Source organism: Chlamydotis macqueenii, chromosome 9 (genome assembly GCF_036417535.1).
Source record: "Chlamydotis macqueenii isolate bChlMac1 chromosome 9, bChlMac1.mat, whole genome shotgun sequence".
NCBI lineage: Eukaryota > Metazoa > Chordata > Aves > Otidiformes > Otididae > Chlamydotis > Chlamydotis macqueenii.
The window spans coordinates 26,079,360-26,100,511 of record NC_141564.1 but is presented as its reverse complement, the minus strand read 5'-3'; the positions used below and the strand labels follow the sequence as shown (position 1 = coordinate 26,100,511).

General features: G+C 42.7%; 1 protein-coding gene across 2 annotated transcripts; it reads left to right on the top strand.

Annotated features, from left to right (window-relative positions):
* Positions 1-2,137: 2,137 nt before the first annotated feature.
* LOC104482487 (lysosomal amino acid transporter 1 homolog) lies at positions 2,138-19,361 on the top strand. 2 transcript variants are annotated; one of them, XM_086755068.1, is made up of 9 exons: positions 2,138-2,330; positions 4,794-4,917; positions 6,050-6,395; positions 7,611-7,740; positions 8,865-8,955; positions 10,715-10,839; positions 11,732-11,827; positions 12,768-12,953; positions 18,382-19,361. In XM_086755068.1, the coding sequence occupies exons 3-9, from the start codon at positions 6,058-6,060 to the stop codon at positions 18,481-18,483; spliced, it is 1,068 nt and encodes a 355-aa protein (XP_086611194.1). In that variant the 5' UTR covers positions 2,138-2,330; positions 4,794-4,917; positions 6,050-6,057; the 3' UTR covers positions 18,484-19,361. The 2 variants fall into 2 exon arrangements, with proteins under 2 accessions (XP_086611194.1, XP_086611195.1); XM_086755069.1 differs by lacking the exon at positions 2,138-2,330 and adding an exon at positions 4,043-4,153.
* The last annotated feature ends 1,791 nt before the right edge of the window (positions 19,362-21,152 follow it).

Here is a 21,152-nt window from a genome sequence, read left to right as displayed (position 1 = left end):
TCAAAATACTCAAACTTCCTTACTTGGTATCCTGAAGCAAGACAAGCCGTCAGCAGAGAGATGTCTTGGCACAGGGCTCAGCTCCGCAGGATGGAGCTGGGCGCAGGCAACGCCGGCCACTAATGGTCCCAGGAGAGCCAGGCGGTGAACGGGGTCCCAGATACACCCAGGGAGTCCAGCCAGGAGCAAAAGGAGAGAAGGACAGAGGTGGGACTGGCAGCAAGGCTACAGCATAGGTCCAAAATCCATTTGGGAAACAGGGCTGGATGCAAACTGTGATGCGCTCACACGAGGGGTCCATCCCAAAGCCAAGCTGCTAACAGCATTGCTCTGAGGTCCACCTGGGACTGAGTGGACCCAGCTTGAGCTGAACTGGGACCCTGCGGCAGGTGTGGGTGGAGGCCCCAGGTGAGGCTGGTCAGACCCATCAAGGTCTATCAGTGCTCACAGAGCAGAAACACTTTCCAGGCTCCATTACCAGTTTGCTCACATTTTGTTCACCCTCATAAATTGTTATGAGGAGCATTTGCAGATTATTTTATCCTCTCCACTCACTGGCATGGTCTCTCCACTTACTGCCCTGGCATGCATCAGGTTCACATCCAGTTCTGGGTTAGGTACCACCCGGGTTACTCACACCACGAGGGCTTTTCTCAAAACTAAACACGCCTTTGTGCTACTAAAACTTTTACAAATCTGCATGCTTTTGCCCATCAACAACAGATAAGTCTCATGGACATAAGCAGGGAATTTCACAGTGCCAGGCAAATGCCACTCAACTGCCAAAACAAACACTGAATCACTGCTTGAGCAGCAATTAAACTAGAACAATGCAGATACTCACAGCCTTCCTTTAATCATTCTCCCAACCCCGTGTTAATTAGCTAGGCTGCAGCAACTACAGAAATGATGAGCCTCTATGAGAATAAAAAGTAAAATTATATTAAAAATTCAGTAAATTATACAATAGTCTTTCCTATCAAAATATCTTAAAATATTCATGTCCAGAAGTACACAGTCTATAAAGATCCCAGGGTTGTTCATTAGACTTCTTTCTATCATGGATCACCGACTGCCGTTACAGATCAAATGGAAAGACGGCGTTCAAGAGCTGCCAAGTCCAGCGGGCAGCGACACTGCAGCAGAAGGCTCACCACGGTGTTTATCCAGTGTCCAGAGGAGAGGGTGGGTTTGCAAAGGCCACGTCGGCTTCACCCCTGTGGTAAATGAGTGGGTGGGGGCCTCTTCATGCAAAAACCTCGCTTCTTGATTTCTCACAGCTGGAGCAGCTCTCCTGTGGGGCCAGGCTGGGAGAGCTGGGGCTGTTCAGCCTGGAGAAGAGGAGGCTCCGGGGAGACCTGAGAGCGGCTCCCAGTGCCCAAAGGGGGCTGCAGGAAAGATGGGGAGAGACTCTTCAGCAGGGCCTGTTGTGACAGGACAAGGGGTGATGGTTTCAAAATAAAGGGAGGCAGATTTAGATTAGGTATTAGGAAAAAAAAATTTTACACTGAGGGTGGTGGCACACTGTCCCAGGTTGCACAGAGAGGTGGTGGATGCCCCATCCCTGGAAACATCCCAGGCCAGGTTGGCCGGGGCTCTGAGCAACCTGACCTGGTTGGAGATGTCCCTGCTCCTTGCAGGGGGGTTGGACTGGGTGGCCTGGAAAGGTCCCTTCCCACCCAAACCCTTCTGTGATTCTATGTGCGATATGCAGGCCTCAAAGCAATGTTTTTGTGTAAAAGACGGGCAGCACCACTGAGATAACTGCGTAGGTCTTAAAACTACCACGGTGGTTTGCATCTTGTGCCTCTCCAGGCACCTTTACCTGTGCGGGGCTGCGTTAGCCCTGGAAGGCCCCCAACTTTCGTAACAACAGCAGGCGGGTGGGTGTCCGCTCCTTCTCACTCGCAGCGCCGCGGCCCGCTTCGCCCTCCGCTTCCCCCGACCACGCCGAACCTCCCCGCTCCGTTCCCGGGGGCGAGCCCGGTCTCTCGGCGAGAGGCAGCCCCGCGGCCCGGCCCGGCCCCGAGCGCGGCACCGCCGCCCGCCCGCCGGCAGAGGCCGCCCCGGCCCCGCCGCTGTGGCGGCTCATGGCGGCGCGGGCCCGGGGGAAGGGGAAGGAGGGGAAGAGGAGGGGCGGGCGGCCCGGCCCTGTCTCCCTGCCGTGCCGCCGTCTGCGGGAGCGTAACCCCCTCCTTCTCCGCTGCCGTGCGGCGAAACCGCCCTCCGGTGGTGGCGGCGGCGGCGGCGCGGGGAGAGGTGTGCGGCGCCGGGCGGGCCCGCCGCGCCCGGCCCATCCGGATCCCCGGAGCAGCAGCAGCCCTCGCCAGGTCGGTGACTTCGCCTCCCCCGACGGGTCCTGGGCTGCCGGGGCCGCGCCTTGCCGTGTGCGCGGGGCCAGAGAGCCGCTGCCCGCTCTGAAAGGCCGTCTCCGTTGTTATTCTTTGCCTGCTCCGGGCCCGTTTCTGCCCCGGGGCCCAGGTGCGGTCGCCGCCGGGGGTGCGGGGGGGCAGCCCGGGTCCGCACAAGGCCGCAAGCTGCACCCCCTGCCCCAAAGGGACGGTGCCCCCCGGGGGCTTTGCGGCCTGCTGGCCTCTCCTCAGGAAAGGCACTTGCTTTGTGTTATGTTTTTGTTTTGTTTTGTTTTTAATTAAGCTAAATTGGAAGCGTTCTGTGAGAACTGTGCTTGGTTTCTAGGTAAAATCAGGTCGTGCTTCATCGTCGGCTCTGAAGAGGCAGCGTTCACAATCAGGATTGTGTAGAAAATGTGTGTAGAGAATAGTTGGGAGACAAAATACGATGACTGGCTTAATATTCAAAAGTGTTTGAAGAAGCCCTGCATTACTCCTTAGCTTAGCGCCACTTTTTCTTTTCCCCAGGAGTAATTAAATTATGAATACTGTACAACAACCGAACATCCTTTTGGATTTCGAGCTGCTATTTAGACAACTTGCAAATCTGCCAAACACACGTATCTGACATCTTTACACATTACGAGCAGTGTCTCGTTATTTGACATCCAAGAACATGCAGCAGCCAGAACACATGGATGTTCCCAGCAGCTTGGCAGCTGCAGAGGCTGAGAATCTGTGGCAAGTCTCCCACGTTCCAGGGAAAGCTTGCTTTCCCTCGTCTGTGCTGTGGAGCTGTTCTTAATGAAGTGGATTTCACTTTTAAACCATTGACTATTTCTATTTGAAACATTTTTACTCCAGAATAAGGAATTAAAATAAGAAAAAGAGTGTCCAAATGGGGCTCCCAAGCTACTGTTTGCTTATTACTAAATATCTTGCACCTTACTGGTTTTATTTCTAGCTAGACAAACACTGAACCTTTTCAGAAAGGTACGGTGTCAAGGTTCCGAGTCAACTGTTCTGTGAAAATAACATCTTTACTGTAACTTTTCCAAATGGTGTTAACTAGTACTTGGGCAGTAATCTAAGAAAGAATATGAGGTTACAGGTGAGGAATTGTTATAGGGACATAAATCATCTTTTAATATTTTTTTTTTCCTGCTCATTGGCAACTTAAGTACTATAGGAAGCGAAGAAATACCGTAGCAATCTCCTTATCCTGTTTTCAAAGCATTTAATGTAACAAAAGAAAAGGGTTTTTTAAATGTTGAGGAAAAATTCAGATCTCTATACATTGGGGGAGGGAACCATCCATATCGGTCTAACTCAAACACTGTCGTTCTTTTGAGCTGAAAGTTTAGTTGTGAAATACTTTAGTGTCAAAAGACGTAAATTATTTGGTGAAGGGTACATGCTAATACGGCACAGGCGGTCCAGGTGTGAAAATAGCTGAAGGTCACCGACACCATTGCCTTTTGCCTTCCCAGCCACGGCAGGAGGAGTTCAGGTTTTGTGGCGGACAGTGTTTAGCTGATGACATCCAGTTGTTCTCACTGCTGGTGGAATTGCTGGTTTTAGTGATCGAGCTCTTACTGGGACAGAGTATTTTGCTGGGGATTTAAGAAAAATAGCAATTACTGTAAGGTTTAAAATACAGTCACAAGGACTAGCAACATGAGCGTTATTCTGCTGCGCAAATGTGAAGTACTAGCAACCCAAGAAAATCCACGTGCTTTAAATGTGTTAAGTGTGTTGCGTGGCAGGAGGCCAGAGCTCAAGTCTTCAGTCAGCTGGGAAGTGTAAGTGGCCTGTCTAATTCCTCCCACTTTTTAAACTGTTTGGTTTTCTGTAGTAGCTGTGGGGTTTTGGAGCAGGGTGTAGCATAAGATCAGGTGGCTGGCTCTGAATTGCCTCGTTCAGACTTGCTACCACATAGTCCTTGGTCTTACGAGAGATCTTTTGCGTGCGTGAGTCCAGCTGCAGTTGGGATATTCATACACGGTTTTACCCTGTTAAACCTAATTCTTCAGACATGGTTTTAAAATGCCATGTTCAATCTTTTTTTTTTTTTTTTTACATCTGACATATTTTACTTCTCTTGACATGGGCGTTTGGGATGGAGCTTAATAAAATGTGTAAGGTTTTTGTTACAGTGTTTACAAAGTTCATGCCTTAAAGCTGCCTAAGTATTACATGTGCTTTGATGTTTCTCCCTTTTTAGTGTGTGGTAAAACCCTGTTCAGCTCCAGAGTACCAGAATGGGAAAGCTTACTTGAAACATTACTCGTAATATTTTTTTTAATTTAAAAATTATTTTTGAGCATGGCTACAAATCTAATAAACTTCACCACTGTATATTGAATATGTCTAATAGGCTAAGGTCAGTTCTCAGCGTATGAATACATGTTCTTTGTTTATCGTTTAATTGATTTGATCTAGGTCCAATGATGACAGCTCTCTTGAGAAGCGGCCAGTTTCTACAGAAAACTTGATCCAGCATTTAACACCACAGATACCTGAAGTCTCATGAAAAGAAAAAGCAAGTTTCTCAATGACTAGCAAAGTGAGTCCTACCTTTACAGTGAATGGTGCTCTTGGAAACAAACTTTGTGAAACTTCCTCAAGATTCAGAAGTAGTTTGATGCGTACTGAGGGTGGCTCCAACCGGTTACGCTGCAGAAAGGTTATGTTGGCAGCCATTCCGAGCCCTCTTCCCATGTGTGTGGAGTGAAGAACATCAAAAATCCCAGCCACAAACACCAGGCCTTTGGGTCCGTTGTCTGTGGGATATTAAATAACTTTATTCACTTCTAGATGCTCTGATACCTCAGTATTACTTCTTCCAGTTCTCTGAATTTGCTGTGCATCTGAAATGTTTCAAGTGGTCTTGGAAATTTTCACCACCTTTCCTGTTACTGGTTCTGTGTCTGGCTTTAAATAGTAAACAGGTGAACCTACTAGTACAGGACTTATTTTGTTGGGATTTTTTCAAACAGTGCATTTTGCTCTGGCTTTTTTCCTTAATAGCTAGTTGGTTTAAGACTCCTTTGTATGAGGAATTATTAACCTTCAGAGGACTTTAAGTTATCCTCAGAATGAGTGGGAAATCAGCTGGTTTTTGTCAGCAGGAAGTTTCAAGGAATAATAATAAATAATTCTGCATTTGGCACTATGTTGAATCACTGGTTAGTCTGATGGGCTATCTGGATCAAGCAGACCTTAAAATCCTTCTGGAATCTGAGTCATAAGTTACTTCTTTTTCATAACATTATCCTGAAATCAGCTGCATAAAAAGCAACCTTATGTTTATGTATTGTAAATGTGAGTAGACTGTTCAGAATCTGGTCCAGTACCATTAAAGAAAGCGCTGTGACTTTATTGGCATAATGTTGAGTGTGAAAATCAGAGTTTTGCTCTTCAGTGCAAATGAATTGTTTGGTTTACTTTACCCTGTAGCAGATTGCTGGCATCGCAGCGTAACTGGCAGTCTCTAACACAACCTGAGACAGAAATGCTGTAGTGATATAAATCTGGAGCGTTGCATATTTGTCAGGAGCTAATGAATGCGATGGACCGCAAAGTATTTCTCGTTCTTGGAAGTCTAACTTCTCTTCTGTAGGCAATAAATATAAGGAAGCATTGTACAGTTAATGTCTTATTCGCACTGGCTGTAATTATTTCTTTGCATTTGGCAGGTCCGTTTATGCGATTGGAAAGAACTGTGCTATCGAGCATCCGTCTGGATGCAGAGGGCTTTTCACAGAGGATATTCAGCACTGGTAAACGGATTTGCGGATTTGCATGGGGTAAAAATGGAGGCAGAAATAAACTTCTGAAATTGAATCCCGATCCAGGAGTGATGGCTTCTCAGCTGGATACACATGCTTTCAATATCTCCCCGATAGAGAATAGGAGATTGTGCATAAATGGAACACCATGGATTTGGCATCTCCTAGAAGAATGTGTCGAGAATGCGTGGGAGTACTGGAGCGTTGTCATAGGGCTGATTTCCATTGTCTGTTTTCTGTTTGCTGCACTACCGTAAGTTTAAAGTCTTAAGCAGTCCTCAGATTCAAACATGAGTAATCTTGCCTGAAGCCTTTTTCAAAAGCTGCCTTTTTTTTTTAATTTTATCTTGGATATGTTTCTCTATCTGCATAATACAGATATAATATGCCAGAGAAGCATGTTGTTCATGTTTGCAACAATATTTGGTGGTTGACAAATGAGCTTGATGTACTGTTCTGTTATACTGACTTGACACTAATCTCTGCCACTTAGAGCAAATGAGAATAAATCACCTCTTCTCTCTTATCTCCCCCACCCTGCGATGTGTGTGCACGCGCAGGCACGCTTGCAGCAGAAGCTGGCTCCGTGTTTATTTAAACCACATGCTGTGTCACCAGTACTGTCCTGCTGGCTCCCGCCAACGGAATTTGGGTTGAGAAAAGGTCAGGAACAGCACAGGAGTTAGCGAAACCGGTTGCTGTTTGTTTACTGCCACTGGGGTCAGGTTTCAAATACTCAGGCAGGAGATGACAAAGGAAAAGTGGAAATGCTCCCAGCAGGTGAAAATGCCTGAAACAAAACGGGGCTGACTCCAAAGTCTATCCCTGTAAGGGAGATAGAGTTTACTGAACTAGTAAAAGGGGTATGGAAATCAAGCAAAATAAAACCACTCCTAGTAAGCTGTTGAGCTTCAGAAATATTAGTTGAAATATTAGCTGAAAAGGGGCTTTACATTAAAACTGCCATGTTAGCGAGCATGGAATTCATCAAGGTACGTCTAAAGGACTCACGTTTGGGATCGCTTCTTAGTCCCCGTTGTGAATCTGAATCACAGCTCTCCAATTTAGAGGCATGAGTGTAGATGTCAGCTCTTTCAGCAGCTTTGTTCGTTCTTAGCCCTTCTATGTTAAATAACAGTGGTTTTCTTATTTCAGTATTTAAAAGCAGATATTTACAGCATAGTTCTAGTGTCCAGAAAATGGTATTTCAGCACGGGCCGCAAAAAAGGAGCACACGCAAGCAGTAATGAGGTTGTGATTTGAGTCTTTTGTTATGTCAGAGTAAGACATGGGGAGCTGTAGTGATACAGAGTTCTTCTTCAAAAGGTAAGTGGAGTACTGCTGTGATAGGTCTCTTGTGGTTAGAATTCTAATCTTCCTTTATTCAGATTTTGAAAAATGTACTTCTGAGCTTATTAAACATTTTTTGCTTATGCTGTTTTACAATTACTTCTGGAATTTGTGCCAGTCAAATTTGCGTTGCCTGTCAGAATGGAAAAGTGGATCAAGCGCTGTCTTTGGGCTTTCTGCTGTGCTGGATAGCTGGAGATCTTACAAATTTCGTAGGCTGCTATTTAACAAATCAACTGCCAATTCAGGTAATCTGCCAATATTTTTACTTTTTGATTTATCCTTTTCAAACCAGCTCTTTAAACTCTAAGATAACTTAATATTGCCCAGCGAAGTATGTACTGGGAAAGAAAATAGTTTTGTATTCTCTTCACCGATCTACCATCTATAAAATAAGTCATAATTTCCTAAATGTTTACACTGATACTGTTATGTGCTATAGGGACCATTTCACACTTGTAATTAACACTCAAAGAGACTTACTGAATGTCGTTCAGTGATGAGTGAAGTGGGGAATCTTCGTTTGAGTTTCAGCTTCAAAGTGAGCTTGCAGAGCAGATAGGGCTGGAAGGGAAGGAAGTTGTGCTGTTCAGCTTGTAATGGATCAAGCTGCTTTGGGGTTACTGCTATTTAAACTTGCTATTTCTTTTTTTATGTTTTTTTTCTTTAGGAAGACTGTTTATTAACTGGAAAACTCTAGTTCAAATCTGTTAATCTCTAACTAATTTGAAAATGTATTTTCTTGGTTAAGGAAAGGGTTTCTGTGAAAGAAACAGTAGTTGTCAGCAATACATCAATTGTGCCTGAAACTTCCTTATCTACTCTTTTTATTTTTCACTCTCAATTAAAAAAGAAAGACGTATGTGTCAGCCACACATGCAGAAGTTTTCACAAGGTGGAGGTGGACCCCAAGGGTGGACAGAGATGTCTTCTCTTTTACAGCTTAACGTGCGGTGCTAACCGTTCCGTGTCCCCATTATGAAAAGGGGAAGAGAGAACTGAGGGAAGCAGCGCTGAGTAAGATTAGTAGTTTCTCACGTGCTGGGAAACTAGGCGGAGCAGGGTTAAGTTTCTGGGCAGGAAGGATTCAGCAAGTCTGCCCAGGTAGGAATTTGAGCTCTGCATCCTGGAAAATGACCAGCTACTGGGATTGTGTCAGCAAGTCCCCGTTGCGTAAGGTTTACACTCCATTCATCTGCAGCAGCCTAACTTGTTTTGTACTGGACACACTTCCTTTTTTTTTTTTTTTTTTTTTTTTTTTTTTTTTTGGTCAGTCCTTTGGTATTTGTTATTCACATTATGATTATGAAGCAAAACTTCCGTGCAGTTAAGGTATTTTGAACTGAAAAAGCAAATGCATCTTCTCTTTCAGATTGTCACTGCCATTTTTTATGTTAACATGGATATAATTATGATTTCACAATTTGTCTACTATAAGCTCAAGAATCAGAAGATGACAAAATGTAAGGTTTTTCAACAATTAAAATATTCTCCATAATGTAGCACACTCTTTACTCTGATATTTTCTACAACGCTTAAATAGATTTATTTCAGAGCGATCAAAATATAGAGTGCACAAGTTCTGGTTGGAGTTGTCAGGCCTGCTGCTTCCAGTTTTCTCAAGCTCACGTGAAAACCCTGCCCTTTCTCTTCTCTTCTCTGCCTTTCTTTCCTTACCCACATGATATCTGTAAATACTTTCCATCTAGTACTTTCAGTTTATGTAGACATACAAAATTTGGTAGTTTTGTGGAATCCAGTTTCAGATTTTAACTTACTCCATGGTTTTACTATCTGCTTGCAGCTATCTAAACGTATGTGTAAGTTGAAAGCAAGCATTATTTCTTTGTGGGGTTGTTAGTTTCCTCCATGTTGATTGAAACCGGACTTTATTTGCTTATAGCATAAAATATCTTGACATCTTCATGTGTTCTGTTTCAATACATAGAGCTAAAAAATATATTCAAGGGGAATGAGATTACTTGAGTTGTGCTTCATAAAATCCTGGCAGTAGTTGTAGGATTCAGCCTACCAATGGACTACTGTTTTGACTGAAATGGAAGACAAAGCTCTGTTCACATTGTATCAAATCAGAAACATTAACTCATCAATCTGAAAAAAAAAAAAGTATCCAAGAAAATCCGTGGTACAGGAGAGGTAACGAAAAGCTGAAGTAAAACAGATGCCTGCCCGGCAGACTAAATAGGGACAAAGCAGATTCGTTCAATATGGAACTGATAATAAACCTGGAGATAGGTCAGTGCTGAAGACATTTCTTTCCTGCTGCCTGCTTTTGAAAACCAACACAGGCTTTTGTACATTCTGACTGCCAGTGTCTGTTTCAGCTCGAGGGTTTGCCTAGCAGGGGAGGGAGGAATGGTGCTGTGATGAAAGCCGTAAAAGAGGGCGTTTCGATACCCAGTTCTGGACCAGTTACCCTAGACAAGTTGGTCAGGTTTGCAGCCTGTGGGACAGCACTGCTAAGTCTGTGTTATTTAGACAGCAGGTCTTCAGGACAGGCTTACTGATGCCGTACAGCAGTTTGTTCCACTGGTGACAGTGACTGCAGGCCTTTACCAGCATCTTGCAGGTACAGAAGATAGCGTAGCTGCAGAGCTCTGGAGGATCACCTGCCCTTTTCAAGTTGTCTTGTAGGTGTCTATGGAGACTTGCTAGAGGGAGTCTGTGTCTTTGAATATGTGAATCTCGGTAAGACTCGATAGCTAGCTAACCACGGACCCAGAGACTGGTCCAGCAGAACGCTTAGATTATGTATGTATCTTAAAGAATTTTTTTTAACATAAATTTCAAATATCCTTGCTTTTGCAGTTTTAAATCAAGTTATACCAAAAGAAACTGTTACGTTCTGTTTAGCAGCCTTCTGGTTATAAGCTGTTATTTAATAGGAAACTGTTAGGAGTGAATATGAGAGACAAGCTGAGTATGAAGACTTTCTCTCTGGGTAGCAGCGCCTGTTTAAGGAGCTCCCCTCCTGTTCCTGCACTGCCACCCTCAGATGTTGCACGAAGACGCAGCACAACTGTGATAGTGAGCAGGGGTGGGCACAGAGCCCAGAAGAAAGAATTGGACTTACGTTGCTGCCAGGAAAAAGATACATGAAATTGTACCTTTAAATTTACATATTTATATCACAAACAAAAAGTAACCTTAAATCAGCAGCAGATGTTATTTTTCAGCTAATTTGTTTGTTCGTCATTCTAGGCAGCAAAAGCCTGAGGAATTTCTGTATAACCTGGATCCTGGTGTGTATAGCGCTGTGTGCTGTTTTACCTTGCCAGCTGTTACTAAGAAACCAGGACCAGAGTGCAGTAATCAAAAGAAATAATGTAAGTTCTTACCTGCTTCCATTAAAAAACCCAACTGTCTTGAAAAGATGGTGTACTCAGCTTTAAAGAAATTTGGATGATGTTTCTAACAGTGATTTAGAAATCTTAAATGTGGCACTGTGCGGATGTTTTAACTATGGACCACACATCCCAAAATAAGGAAGTTATAAATTGCTTTTTTTAGCAGCTTCCTGTGCTTCAGGCCTGTTCTGTCCCGTGGGTCGTTAAGATGTGCTGCTCTGTGAAATAACGTGTACGTGTTGTCTTCCTGCTTGTGTTAGACGCTGTCGACATCCATGTAGAGACTACACGGTCACAAATGAAATCAATAAAAGTGGAAAAGTACAGTTGTACCTGCTGCTGCTGTCCTTTCAGCAGGAAAGTTCACAGGCTATTCTGGCAATTTTGTGGCCTTCATATTAATGCCAGCAAAATAATTGTCATCCGACAACATTGCCCAGCAGGGAAGCAGCTTATTTTCAAAACACAACTAGAGTGAAAAAACTAACAACTCCTAAACTGTGAAAAATGAGTATTCTGCTCTCTCCAGACAGGATTATTCATTTTTTTTTTAGTGGCCCTAGCAACAGTTCTTCATTTTGGTTTGAATTATTGTGCCCAGGCTTTTTTAGCAGGAGGACAGGATTGATATTAGTGTCGTATCCTAAAGCCCGGCACTGGTTTTGATCTTGGTCGTGGCTATGACGCAGCAGTGTGCATTGTTGTGAGATAAAGATTAAACCCTTTCTAGCCCTCTTTGGTCATTTGAAGAGCAGCGCTGAACTGCTTTGAAAGGAGTTCTGTCCAGAAAATCAGCCCGTGGACTTTCAGCTTAATCCTCTGAAATGCCTGAAAACATTCTTGCCAAAATATATGTACCTTTCTTTTTCAGAACTCTCTTGATATGATTGAAATGTCAGGCTTCATTTGTGGCTATATATCCTGTGTGTTTTACTTGGGAAGTAGATTTCCTCAGCTGTATAAAAATGTAAGTAGGTTTTTGGCTAAGTACACTTACATATTTTACAAAATACTCTGTGTTGCTTTAGGTCTTGGATTCTCCCTAACAGTGAGCTCTCTTGGAATTGAAAACTTATTTTGCTTTTGTGAATGTTTAAAATGGTAAAGAATTTTTTTTTTCCCATTCAGACGAGGATGGTGAGAATTTTAGGAAAATGTTGGTCTTTGATGGAAGAGGATTGATTGGCTGGGGAAGAGGAAGTGTTTGCAGTTGGATTTATCAGATCTGAGCAGAGACTTGCTCTGTGTGATTGTTGTCATAAGCAAGTGATGCCTCTCATTTTCTTTCTCCAAACTATTCTACCTTAAGTAACCGACCATGGGATCAAAAGTTAGAATGAGAGGACAATCAGTTTAGAAGTGTAGCCCGTTTTCACAAAGATGCTGTTACTGACTTGTTTTTTTTTCCCCACAGCCTCTTCACTATCAGTATTTAAAAAAAAAACCACCAAAGCAAGAAACAAAACACTAAACCAACACAGTAAAAAACCTGAAGGTTTTGCATTGTCAGTGGTGTACGGGCGTTTTAATTGTTTATGGAAATAATTAGTTTGTTTCCAAGGCTGTTCGTATTCCACCTCTACCTTTTCTTTCACAGCTGGAATACCACAACATTTTCAAAAAGGTCTACTAAACAGACTGATACAGCAGCAGATTTCTTAAGGACTGAATATCATTTGGAAGCAGATTATTTTTGCAGCTTTGCATTTGCATAACAATTACATTAACCCGAGCTGCCTGTGCTGAAGGTACTGAACTCGGAGGGTTCAGAGCCCAGGAAGAGACGGAGAAGAATGACTGAAAGTCTTTGGATGTATTATAGTACAAAATGCCAAAATGATCTATAACTGACTCCTGTGATACGTGTTTTAACATTTCTTTGTATTTGTAAAAACTTTTGTGTTTAGTTCCGAAGAAGATCCACAGAAGGCACCTCTTACCTGCTGTTTGCCTTAGCCATGATGGGAAACTGCACGTATGGACTGAGCCTTGTTCTAAAGATGCCAGCCACGCAATCCTTCCGGGCCCTCTACTTTTTACACCATCTTCCGTGGCTCATTGGGAGCTTTGGAGTTTTGTTTCTGGACATTTTTGTATCCTTTTCCTGTTATAGCTAGAGTTTCTCAGGATAGGCTTGTTAATAAGTAGATCAGAAACTTCAGCGGATATTTTTTAAATCAAATTTTTTTCTATGTTTCTAATCTGATCATAAATTCTTCTTTCTGAACAATAATTTTTATGCTTTTTTAAATAATATTTCTTGATAAGAATAACAAGTTTATAGAAGATACCTACATGAAAGCTACACTGCACAGGTTAATTTATATCTTGTAGCCAATGTGTAGTATACTAAACATTGCAGGGGAAGAGGGTGTGTTGCATGTTGTGCTGCTTTTCTTAGGTTTGCCTTCTGGTAAGTGTAAAAAAACCAAACCAAACCAACACAAAACAACAAAAAACCCCAAACAAAACAAACAAAAAACCCCAAACAAACAAACCAAAACAAACCCCAAACCTGTTTGTTTTTAAAAGCAAGTATAGAATTATAGCTTTGAGAATTTGCTTAAATTCTAAGCGTTGCTAGATTGCATTAACGTCAGAGACCAACAGTGAGGTTTTGGCAGACTTAGTTTAACAAAATAGCACTTGACAAATGATGCAGCTACCCTTAACTGCAGAATGTGGGGCAAAATCAGATGCATTGAGACGCTGAGTGCCCCTGAAAACCGGCAGCTATGCTCATGGAGTCACACTAGGGTACCCAGCTACGCAGTTAAAAGATTAGTTTGCCACTTTCTTGAGAGTCCTGAGCAAGCTTAAAACACTGTAATTTTTTATTCTTATACTCAGAGGACATACATAAGATGCTCACAGTATATTAATTATTGTTAGTCATGCTCTTTCTAGATTGAGCATTAGCATTTTGTGATCAAGAAATTAAAAGCAAAATGTTTACAGTAATATTGTACTCTTGCTTTAAAAGGCTGCTGAGCGGTGGCGTGGTGGTACTGGCTCTTGCTGTTCACTGTAGGTTTATAGTCACCTCTCTTGTTACTATAGCTTGTATTTTCACTTAAAAGTATATAAAGAGGAGATTTTCTGATTTTTCCCGAAGTAAGAATTTTAGGTTTGTGTCTGAAAACATCTCGGTGCTTAGCTCCATGAGCTCAAAGTATAAAACAGGATAAAATGAAGAGTGATTTCAGGACCGTGCTGAAGCATATTGTGTTAATCCGTTCCATATTAAAAGGAAGTTCTTTACCAGATTTACCTGGAACGCTTCCAGAAGTTATGGTTCCCAGGCATCAGTCTTGTCTTTCTGATTAAAGTCATTGCATAAGCCACCCCAATTAGAGCAGCGATGGGACAGCCGACCCCGGCCTTGGGATGGACGGGTAAATTACACTGTCCCTCACAGCAGCCGTCTGTGCTTTCTGCGTCTCCAGCCCTGGCGATGGAAGTGGGCAGCTCAGTAAAACATTCTGCATCGTGGGAACACAGCACTCCACTGCAGTGGTGAGACTAAACTGTGGTTCGTGGCCTGTTTTGGAATAGGTTGTAGTTTTATCTTTTCTGAGACGGCGCAGTTTCTTTTGCAGGAGCAGACTGCAGGGATTCAGTGGCTGGTTTGAGCGCTCAGATCTTTGTTCCACGGCCGAAGTACTGACTGTCTTCCGCCCCCAGTTGGAAACATAAACAGGCCAGCATTTATTTACCCAAAAACCCTAGAATTGATCTTGATGACCATTACAGTACGTTATGTGCATATTTGCAGATGCCTTTCTATGATGTACTCTGAAAAGGAACTTTGATATTGGCCACAAACCTCCCTCCTCTCCGAGCCCTGCCCCAGGACCGCGGTGCCAGCGTGCACATGACATTCATTTCTGGGTTCTGTCTTGATTGGAGTCTGAATCCAATCTTGCTAATAGTCCTCCAGTTCAAATTATATTGGAAACAGATGCTTCCAAATCAGGTTGAGGAGCTTATAGGAATCTAGTCAAGTATACAGCATTAGTTGAAAATGTATGAAGTATTTGTAATCAAGAGAAAACAAAAGCAGACCTCCTGCTTTGAGAAGCCCTGAAGGTATGGAAGTCAGTGCTTTTAAAGAGAGCTTCATTGCTGTCTCTTGCCAAGCAAGAAAATAAAACAATCTAACAAACTGATATGTCATGTTAGGCCAGAAAACGAAGAACAGGATCACCTGGGCTTAGGAAAACAGAGAGACTAAACCAAAAAGTCCTAATTTCTAAGAGGGAGGCGTCTCATAATTGACCATTTGTGTGACAGACAGCCTCTGTTTTGAGGAGTAGTTGCACAAATTGCCTAATTCTGGTTGACTTTTTTCCTGATAGTGTCCAGAGTTTCACTAGGTGGAAGATAAACTCTCATTTCTCAAGGTCCAAGCAAGGATTAAGAGTTCACTTACTCTGTGTCTGCTGCAGTATTCTCTTGCTTCCATCTGACACGGCTGGCTAGCACTGACTATTTTTAGAAACAAATGGACTCCTGATTGTAGCAGGAACAGCAGCTCCGGCGTTACTTAGCGCAGGATTACACTGGAGCTGTTTCAGTTCAGTTTAACAGGATAACACAGTCATCCTGTTTCCTTGGTGTCCCCAGTTAAAGTTATTTGGTTGCACAAGAAGGCAATTATTTTCAATAAATAATGGAACTGTTCAGTTGTTTGTAAAGTATGACTTGTCCTCCTTTTCATTTTAGGAGGAGTTTTGTAGCGTTACACATTTGAATTATAAATTGAACGTTATTTAGTTTTACAATAAATGTTTCCCTCCAACTGCCACTTTGCAGCAGAAGGTGGTGGAGTTTCTCAAGAAACCACAAAGCCCAGGGTTGAAGTGGGCCTGGTGGGGTGTCTTGTCAAAGACATGAAATCCAGATTTGCCTGCTGCAGGGTGCCACGGTGGAACTTACTAGTGCTTTATTTGATGTGCATGATTACTTGGTGTCTCACTTGTACACAAGGATGCAACACTACGTACTTTAAAATCAATTGGTGACCAGTTCTGCCTGTAGACTTTCAGCAGCAGCCATCACTGAGTTTCCAAAATAACCTAGTCCAAAGTTTTCCAGAAAACTTTGTCCTTTTCTGTAAGTCTGCTACCTCTTTCACCCTGCTTGCTTCCTCCCCTGCTCCCACCAGAACCAAACTCTGCATTGTATTTAGTTCAGGCTAAGCCCTTTACCAGGATTTTTGCCTTTTTTTTTATTTGACATCACCCCGTTGTCAGAGAGCTGCGTTCATATCCTCCACGTGAACTTCTTTTCATTAAGCACAGGCAGGTTGTTACTGGATAGCCAGAGTATGTTCAGCAAGAGCTAAACTGTTGTGCACAGACTCTCCTCTTGCACCTTTTGTGATTTGTAGGGCAGCCGCTTGGAATCCATTACATACTTCTACAAAACGTCATGCTTTATGATTTAGTTACACTGTGCAAAGAATATAAGCCTGACCTTACACTTCAGCCAGGAGAGTTTCCCAGCCAAACATACGACTTCTCTGCGCTCCTGTAAATACCCACTTTTGTCTCAAAACTGGTTTGTTTTTTGAATTGTCATTAAATTGTTTAGTTTAATGAGGCAAATTCGATACACTAGCTCAGCAGCTGTCATTAACTTCACTCAGGGAAGTCAGTTTTGTTGTCTCCTCTGCTTTGGGCTGTCTGCTTGCTTAGGTCTTAAAGCTTCCCCCAGAAATTGAGACCTGAGCAGCAAGTTAGTTTCTGTATTAAGTAGTCTTGGCAGTTCTAGCATTTATTTTAAAAATAAGAGCAGCTGAGTACATATGCTAGAAAAACATATTGTGGAAATACTGTTCGATAAGCTGCATGTAACTCATGTTTATAATTTACTCCTCGTTAAAAGCGCTGTTGCTGTTGCCAGCTCAGTGGCTAGGAGTGATAACGCCCAGTGCTGCTCCCAGGCTTGTCCCAAGCCCGCGGTATGGTGTCAGCAGATTTGATTCCCAGTTCACAGTGTCTTTTTCCACCAGTGCAACTATTAAGACATGGGGAGGTGCTCAGCTGCAAGTCCAGTAAGGCCTATAAAAAAGAAAAAAGGAAGCAGGAAATTTAAGTGTTAGCTGTATATGCTATAAAACTAATCTGCTAAGCTCTTGGAAGAAAGCATTCCCACATAATGCTGTAGGAAGACTGGAAAAGGAGGGCTGAGCTGCTGTCTCTGAAGGAAATCCTGTCTAGTCTTCAGCTGGGGGGAGCTCAGAGGTGGGATGCTGGAAGGCTTTGGGAAGATGGGATAATTCTTGGGTCTCTGCCTGGGATAGAGAGAATTTCCTCTCCGTTCATCCAGGCCTCCCAGAAAGCTCCCCTTCCCTCTTATTTTTATAAATAATTACATACATTAACCTGGCTTTGGTACCGCTGCTTTGCATTTCATGTCATGGATATTTTTTAGAATAGAAGAAATACGTAAGGGAAGGGCATAGCTGGCTAGGTTTGCATGATATCTGTATATCTTAAAACAGTGTCTCTACCAGAAAACGAAGTGGTTTGTATCCCGTTTAGTACTCAAGTATAAAACTACTCAGCTATCTAGAAAAAAATTCTGATGAGTAAGAGATCTCCTGTCTATTCTAGACGCACACGCCTGATTTTTTTTTTTTTTTATTTAAAGGCTTTCTGTGCTCGAAGTGGATAATTTTGTTTGAGAGCTGGAACCCTCAAGAAAAAGGACAAGTACACACTTTTTTTTTTTTTCAGATTAGCAGCATTTCCAAGAGTCTGTTTTACAACAGAAATAAATAATTATGTCTAATTGCACAATTCTGCGTTGAAAACAGCATGAAATATTGAGTCATAACGTTGCCTGTAAATATCAAACCACCAAGAGTTTTGCAGGAAACGAGAACTTTGTTTTCTGATCAGACCTTGCTGCTCCATTGCTAAGAAAAGTTTTGAGTAACTTCCCCTCTCTACCAGCATCCGCAGTATTTAGACCGCGGAGGCTGGAGTAGTACAAGGTGAGATGTTTGATTCCGCGTTGTGCCTAGCTGAACCGTGTTCCTGTTCTTTTTTCCCATTAAATTTGCACTTGGGATCCTTGCAAGCCTGAGGATGAGGTAGTAAAGGAATTTTCATGTGTATTTGAGCCACGTAACCAAGGGGATTGGAAGTTTTGAGGTAGAAGTTGTCTCTATGTTCCCTTTTCTAGTGTTGCAAGTGAAATATGATTAAACTTTTTGCCATGAAGAAGTACGGAAAATGCGCTTTAAGTTGGATTTGGAAAAGGTTATATGCTGATGTAGAAAATTCCACAGTTGGGATTAAATAAATGGATAATACTGACACTACAGTACGTGAATTAGCTACAGCAAGTTTTAAGCTTTCCTCCGCGCACTGCGGTATTCAGAGTCTGTGCCAGAACTAAATGGATGGCTGCTTTTATTCTGTACGGCTTATTTTGGTTTGAATTGAAAGCGAGTACTGCAAGTGCTACGTCTGTATCCTAGTTAATTACTTCCTTACCCCAAAATAACAGGTGACTCTGCAATTCATCCTGTATCGTCAGCGCCAGGAAAGACAGTCCGCTTTCGTGGCGCTGGAAGTGGAACCGTTGCTGGTGAGCGAGGAGACTGCCTAGTGCCGGGCTGGATTCGGCTCCTCTTTCCGTTGGATTTTGCTCGTGGATGACTTTGACAAACAGATTGCAATTGCTTAGGGACCAAATTTATACCTTTTTTATTATTATTTATTTTGGCATTGTCATTACTTCTTTGCAAATGGCATGCCGACAATAAAATAGTTAGTATTTACTGTGGTGTTTCAGGATAGATAGGATTTGTTTTTCCTGATTTTTTTTCCCATTTTAGCTGTTTCTCCCCAAAGTGTGATATGGAATCACCGCCATAGGTGCTGTAGAAATATTTATTTGACATCATGATGCAGTGCATATCGTGGGAGGACTATTTATTTTTAGATTAATTTGTACATCTAGTTAGCAGTAGCGTGGCTGGTTTGGACCCGGTGGATGAGTTTACCCCTGTGCCTTGAACCCAGCCTGGAGTTTCAGACTGATTAAACTGGAGTCTGGTTGCGTCGTGTGTAAAATTTGGCCTTTTTTCAGTTGTACTCAACTTTGTATGAATCAGAAGAAAAAACATTCTATAATTAAGCAACTGCAGTGCAGAGGATCCGTTACTGATGCAAAAGCAGAATCCTGGTGTGAGCTGGTGGGAGCCGCACGTACAGCTTGCTGCTGACTATCAGTATGCGTTTTATTTTTAAGAATTAAAGCATTTATACAGCAGTACCTGTGTGTTCCAAGGGATATAACTACTGTATCTCATCCTACACCCCATATAATGTTTTTGTGCAACACGCGTTTTCTTTGCACCTTCTGGTTTAGGTAAGTACCCCAGGGGAAAAAAATTGGGAGCTAAGGAGACGCTACCTTGCGATTGCGGATTTTTTTTGCAATGCTGTGTTGTGTTTGAAGAAAACTTCAATAAAATTATCTCAAAAAATAAACTTCTCCTTAGTATTTCATTGAATATAATGATTCACTCTTCAATGAAGAGGTCTGTGAACAAAAGAGCGTTTTTTTTTAATAAAGGTCACTATGAGCATTTTCTACATTTGCAGGCTTAGCATGAAGCTCCTTCCCTTTGGTTTCACATAACTGTTAAAGGGACACAGTTTACATTTTGTTTTGAAGTAACACAATAAAAAACAAATTTATTTTTACACAACAAAAGAAACTGAGGGCAATTGATTGTATCTAAATTGGTGCCAAAAGTGCACACTGAAATTGGCACGTTCACTTTTATAGACCCTCATGTAGCACTGATAAAACCCATCAAACGGCGTTGGGGTGGTTTGGAGGGGTTGGGGGCAACCTCATCCCTGCTGCTGGGTACAGGCATTTAATTTCAACTTCTCTTACAGCAGTACCTTCCGGGAGTAACTGAATTCTGCGGTTTTGCTGGAAAATAACTGGGTTGTGAAGAGCTGAGTACTCGTGAAACCTTGGGTGGCTTGGCGAGACGCGGAGGGTTTCTGCTGGACCTACCCCGGTGAAGTCGGTTACGTTACCAGTCTCAGCGCGTCCTTACAGCAAACTGTTTTCCCCGATTTCCAAAGCGAGGAGGGGGTGTTAGAAGTTAACCTTCTCTGTACATAAATTAAAATGCCGTTTGTCTCACGTGCAGATTTATACGCTGTACGCGTGCGATTATCCAACTTGTGCCTGGCTGGTGAGTGAAACCATGACTTGGTACTTTCTGATGCAGTTAGAATTTGTCCTCACATTTCTTCACAGATTATTTCTCCTTTTATTGCGGTACGTAATCCTGTCCTGGGATGTCTTTTTATCCCCATTTCGTGCTGTTGTTTAGTAGAGCAGCCAAATACGGGCTATGGACAGTTACAGTGGTTTAATTGGACACTTTTAATGGAAAATAATTTAACTTTTTAAATGTGAAGGTTGTAAGGCCTTTGCTATCCCTTTCCTTAGCCCGTAATTATTTTCTCGGGACCAGACCCTGCGGTCTCGGAAGGAGAAGTTAGAGCCGTGCCCAGATACACCAGGTTAGAGACTGAAAGGCAGATCCTGATCTCCTCGTTAATCCCAGCCAGGAAAACACAGCACGTAGCTTCCGTCACAGCTATTCTGTTGGAAAGCAAAGTGTCTTAATCTTCACGCTTTGTGCTACTAATTCTGCCCCTGTGCTGCATGTAATCCAAGATTAACAGCATTGTGTTCTAATTTTATTTTTCTAACTATCATGGAAATCTCATTAACTAAAGGAAACATCTACAACGTCTTCAGGGCTTTATTTTTAAACAAATTAATCAAATAATTTAGCTAACAGTTGTCTGTTGTCCACAGAAGATTCTTCCATGAACGGAGTCACTCCTGGCCGTTACACATTGGTTTGGATCACTTGTTTCAATAAGAAAAATAAGTATTCATTCCCCACTTTTGATAGTCTCTTGCAGTTTAAGGTTTTTCTAAAGTCATGCGTGTATTCTCACGGACAAAACGAGTTATTAGTCTAAAGGGAAGAAAGTTGGTTCACTCAGTAGGAAGCGTGGAGCAAGATCCACCGCTGTTGGCTGCCCCGGCCTCCCATTCCCTCCGCTTCCCCCTGAGCAGCTTTGAAGCTCCGCAGCATCCTACAGAAGCAACGGAAGAAGCTCCCACGAGGGTTTTAGTGCCATACCTTCGAGAGGGGGTTTGTTTCCAGCTGTGCCAAAAGTACAGCCAAAAACCCCACCTTATTTTCAGGTTCAGAGAGCAGAGGCCAACGC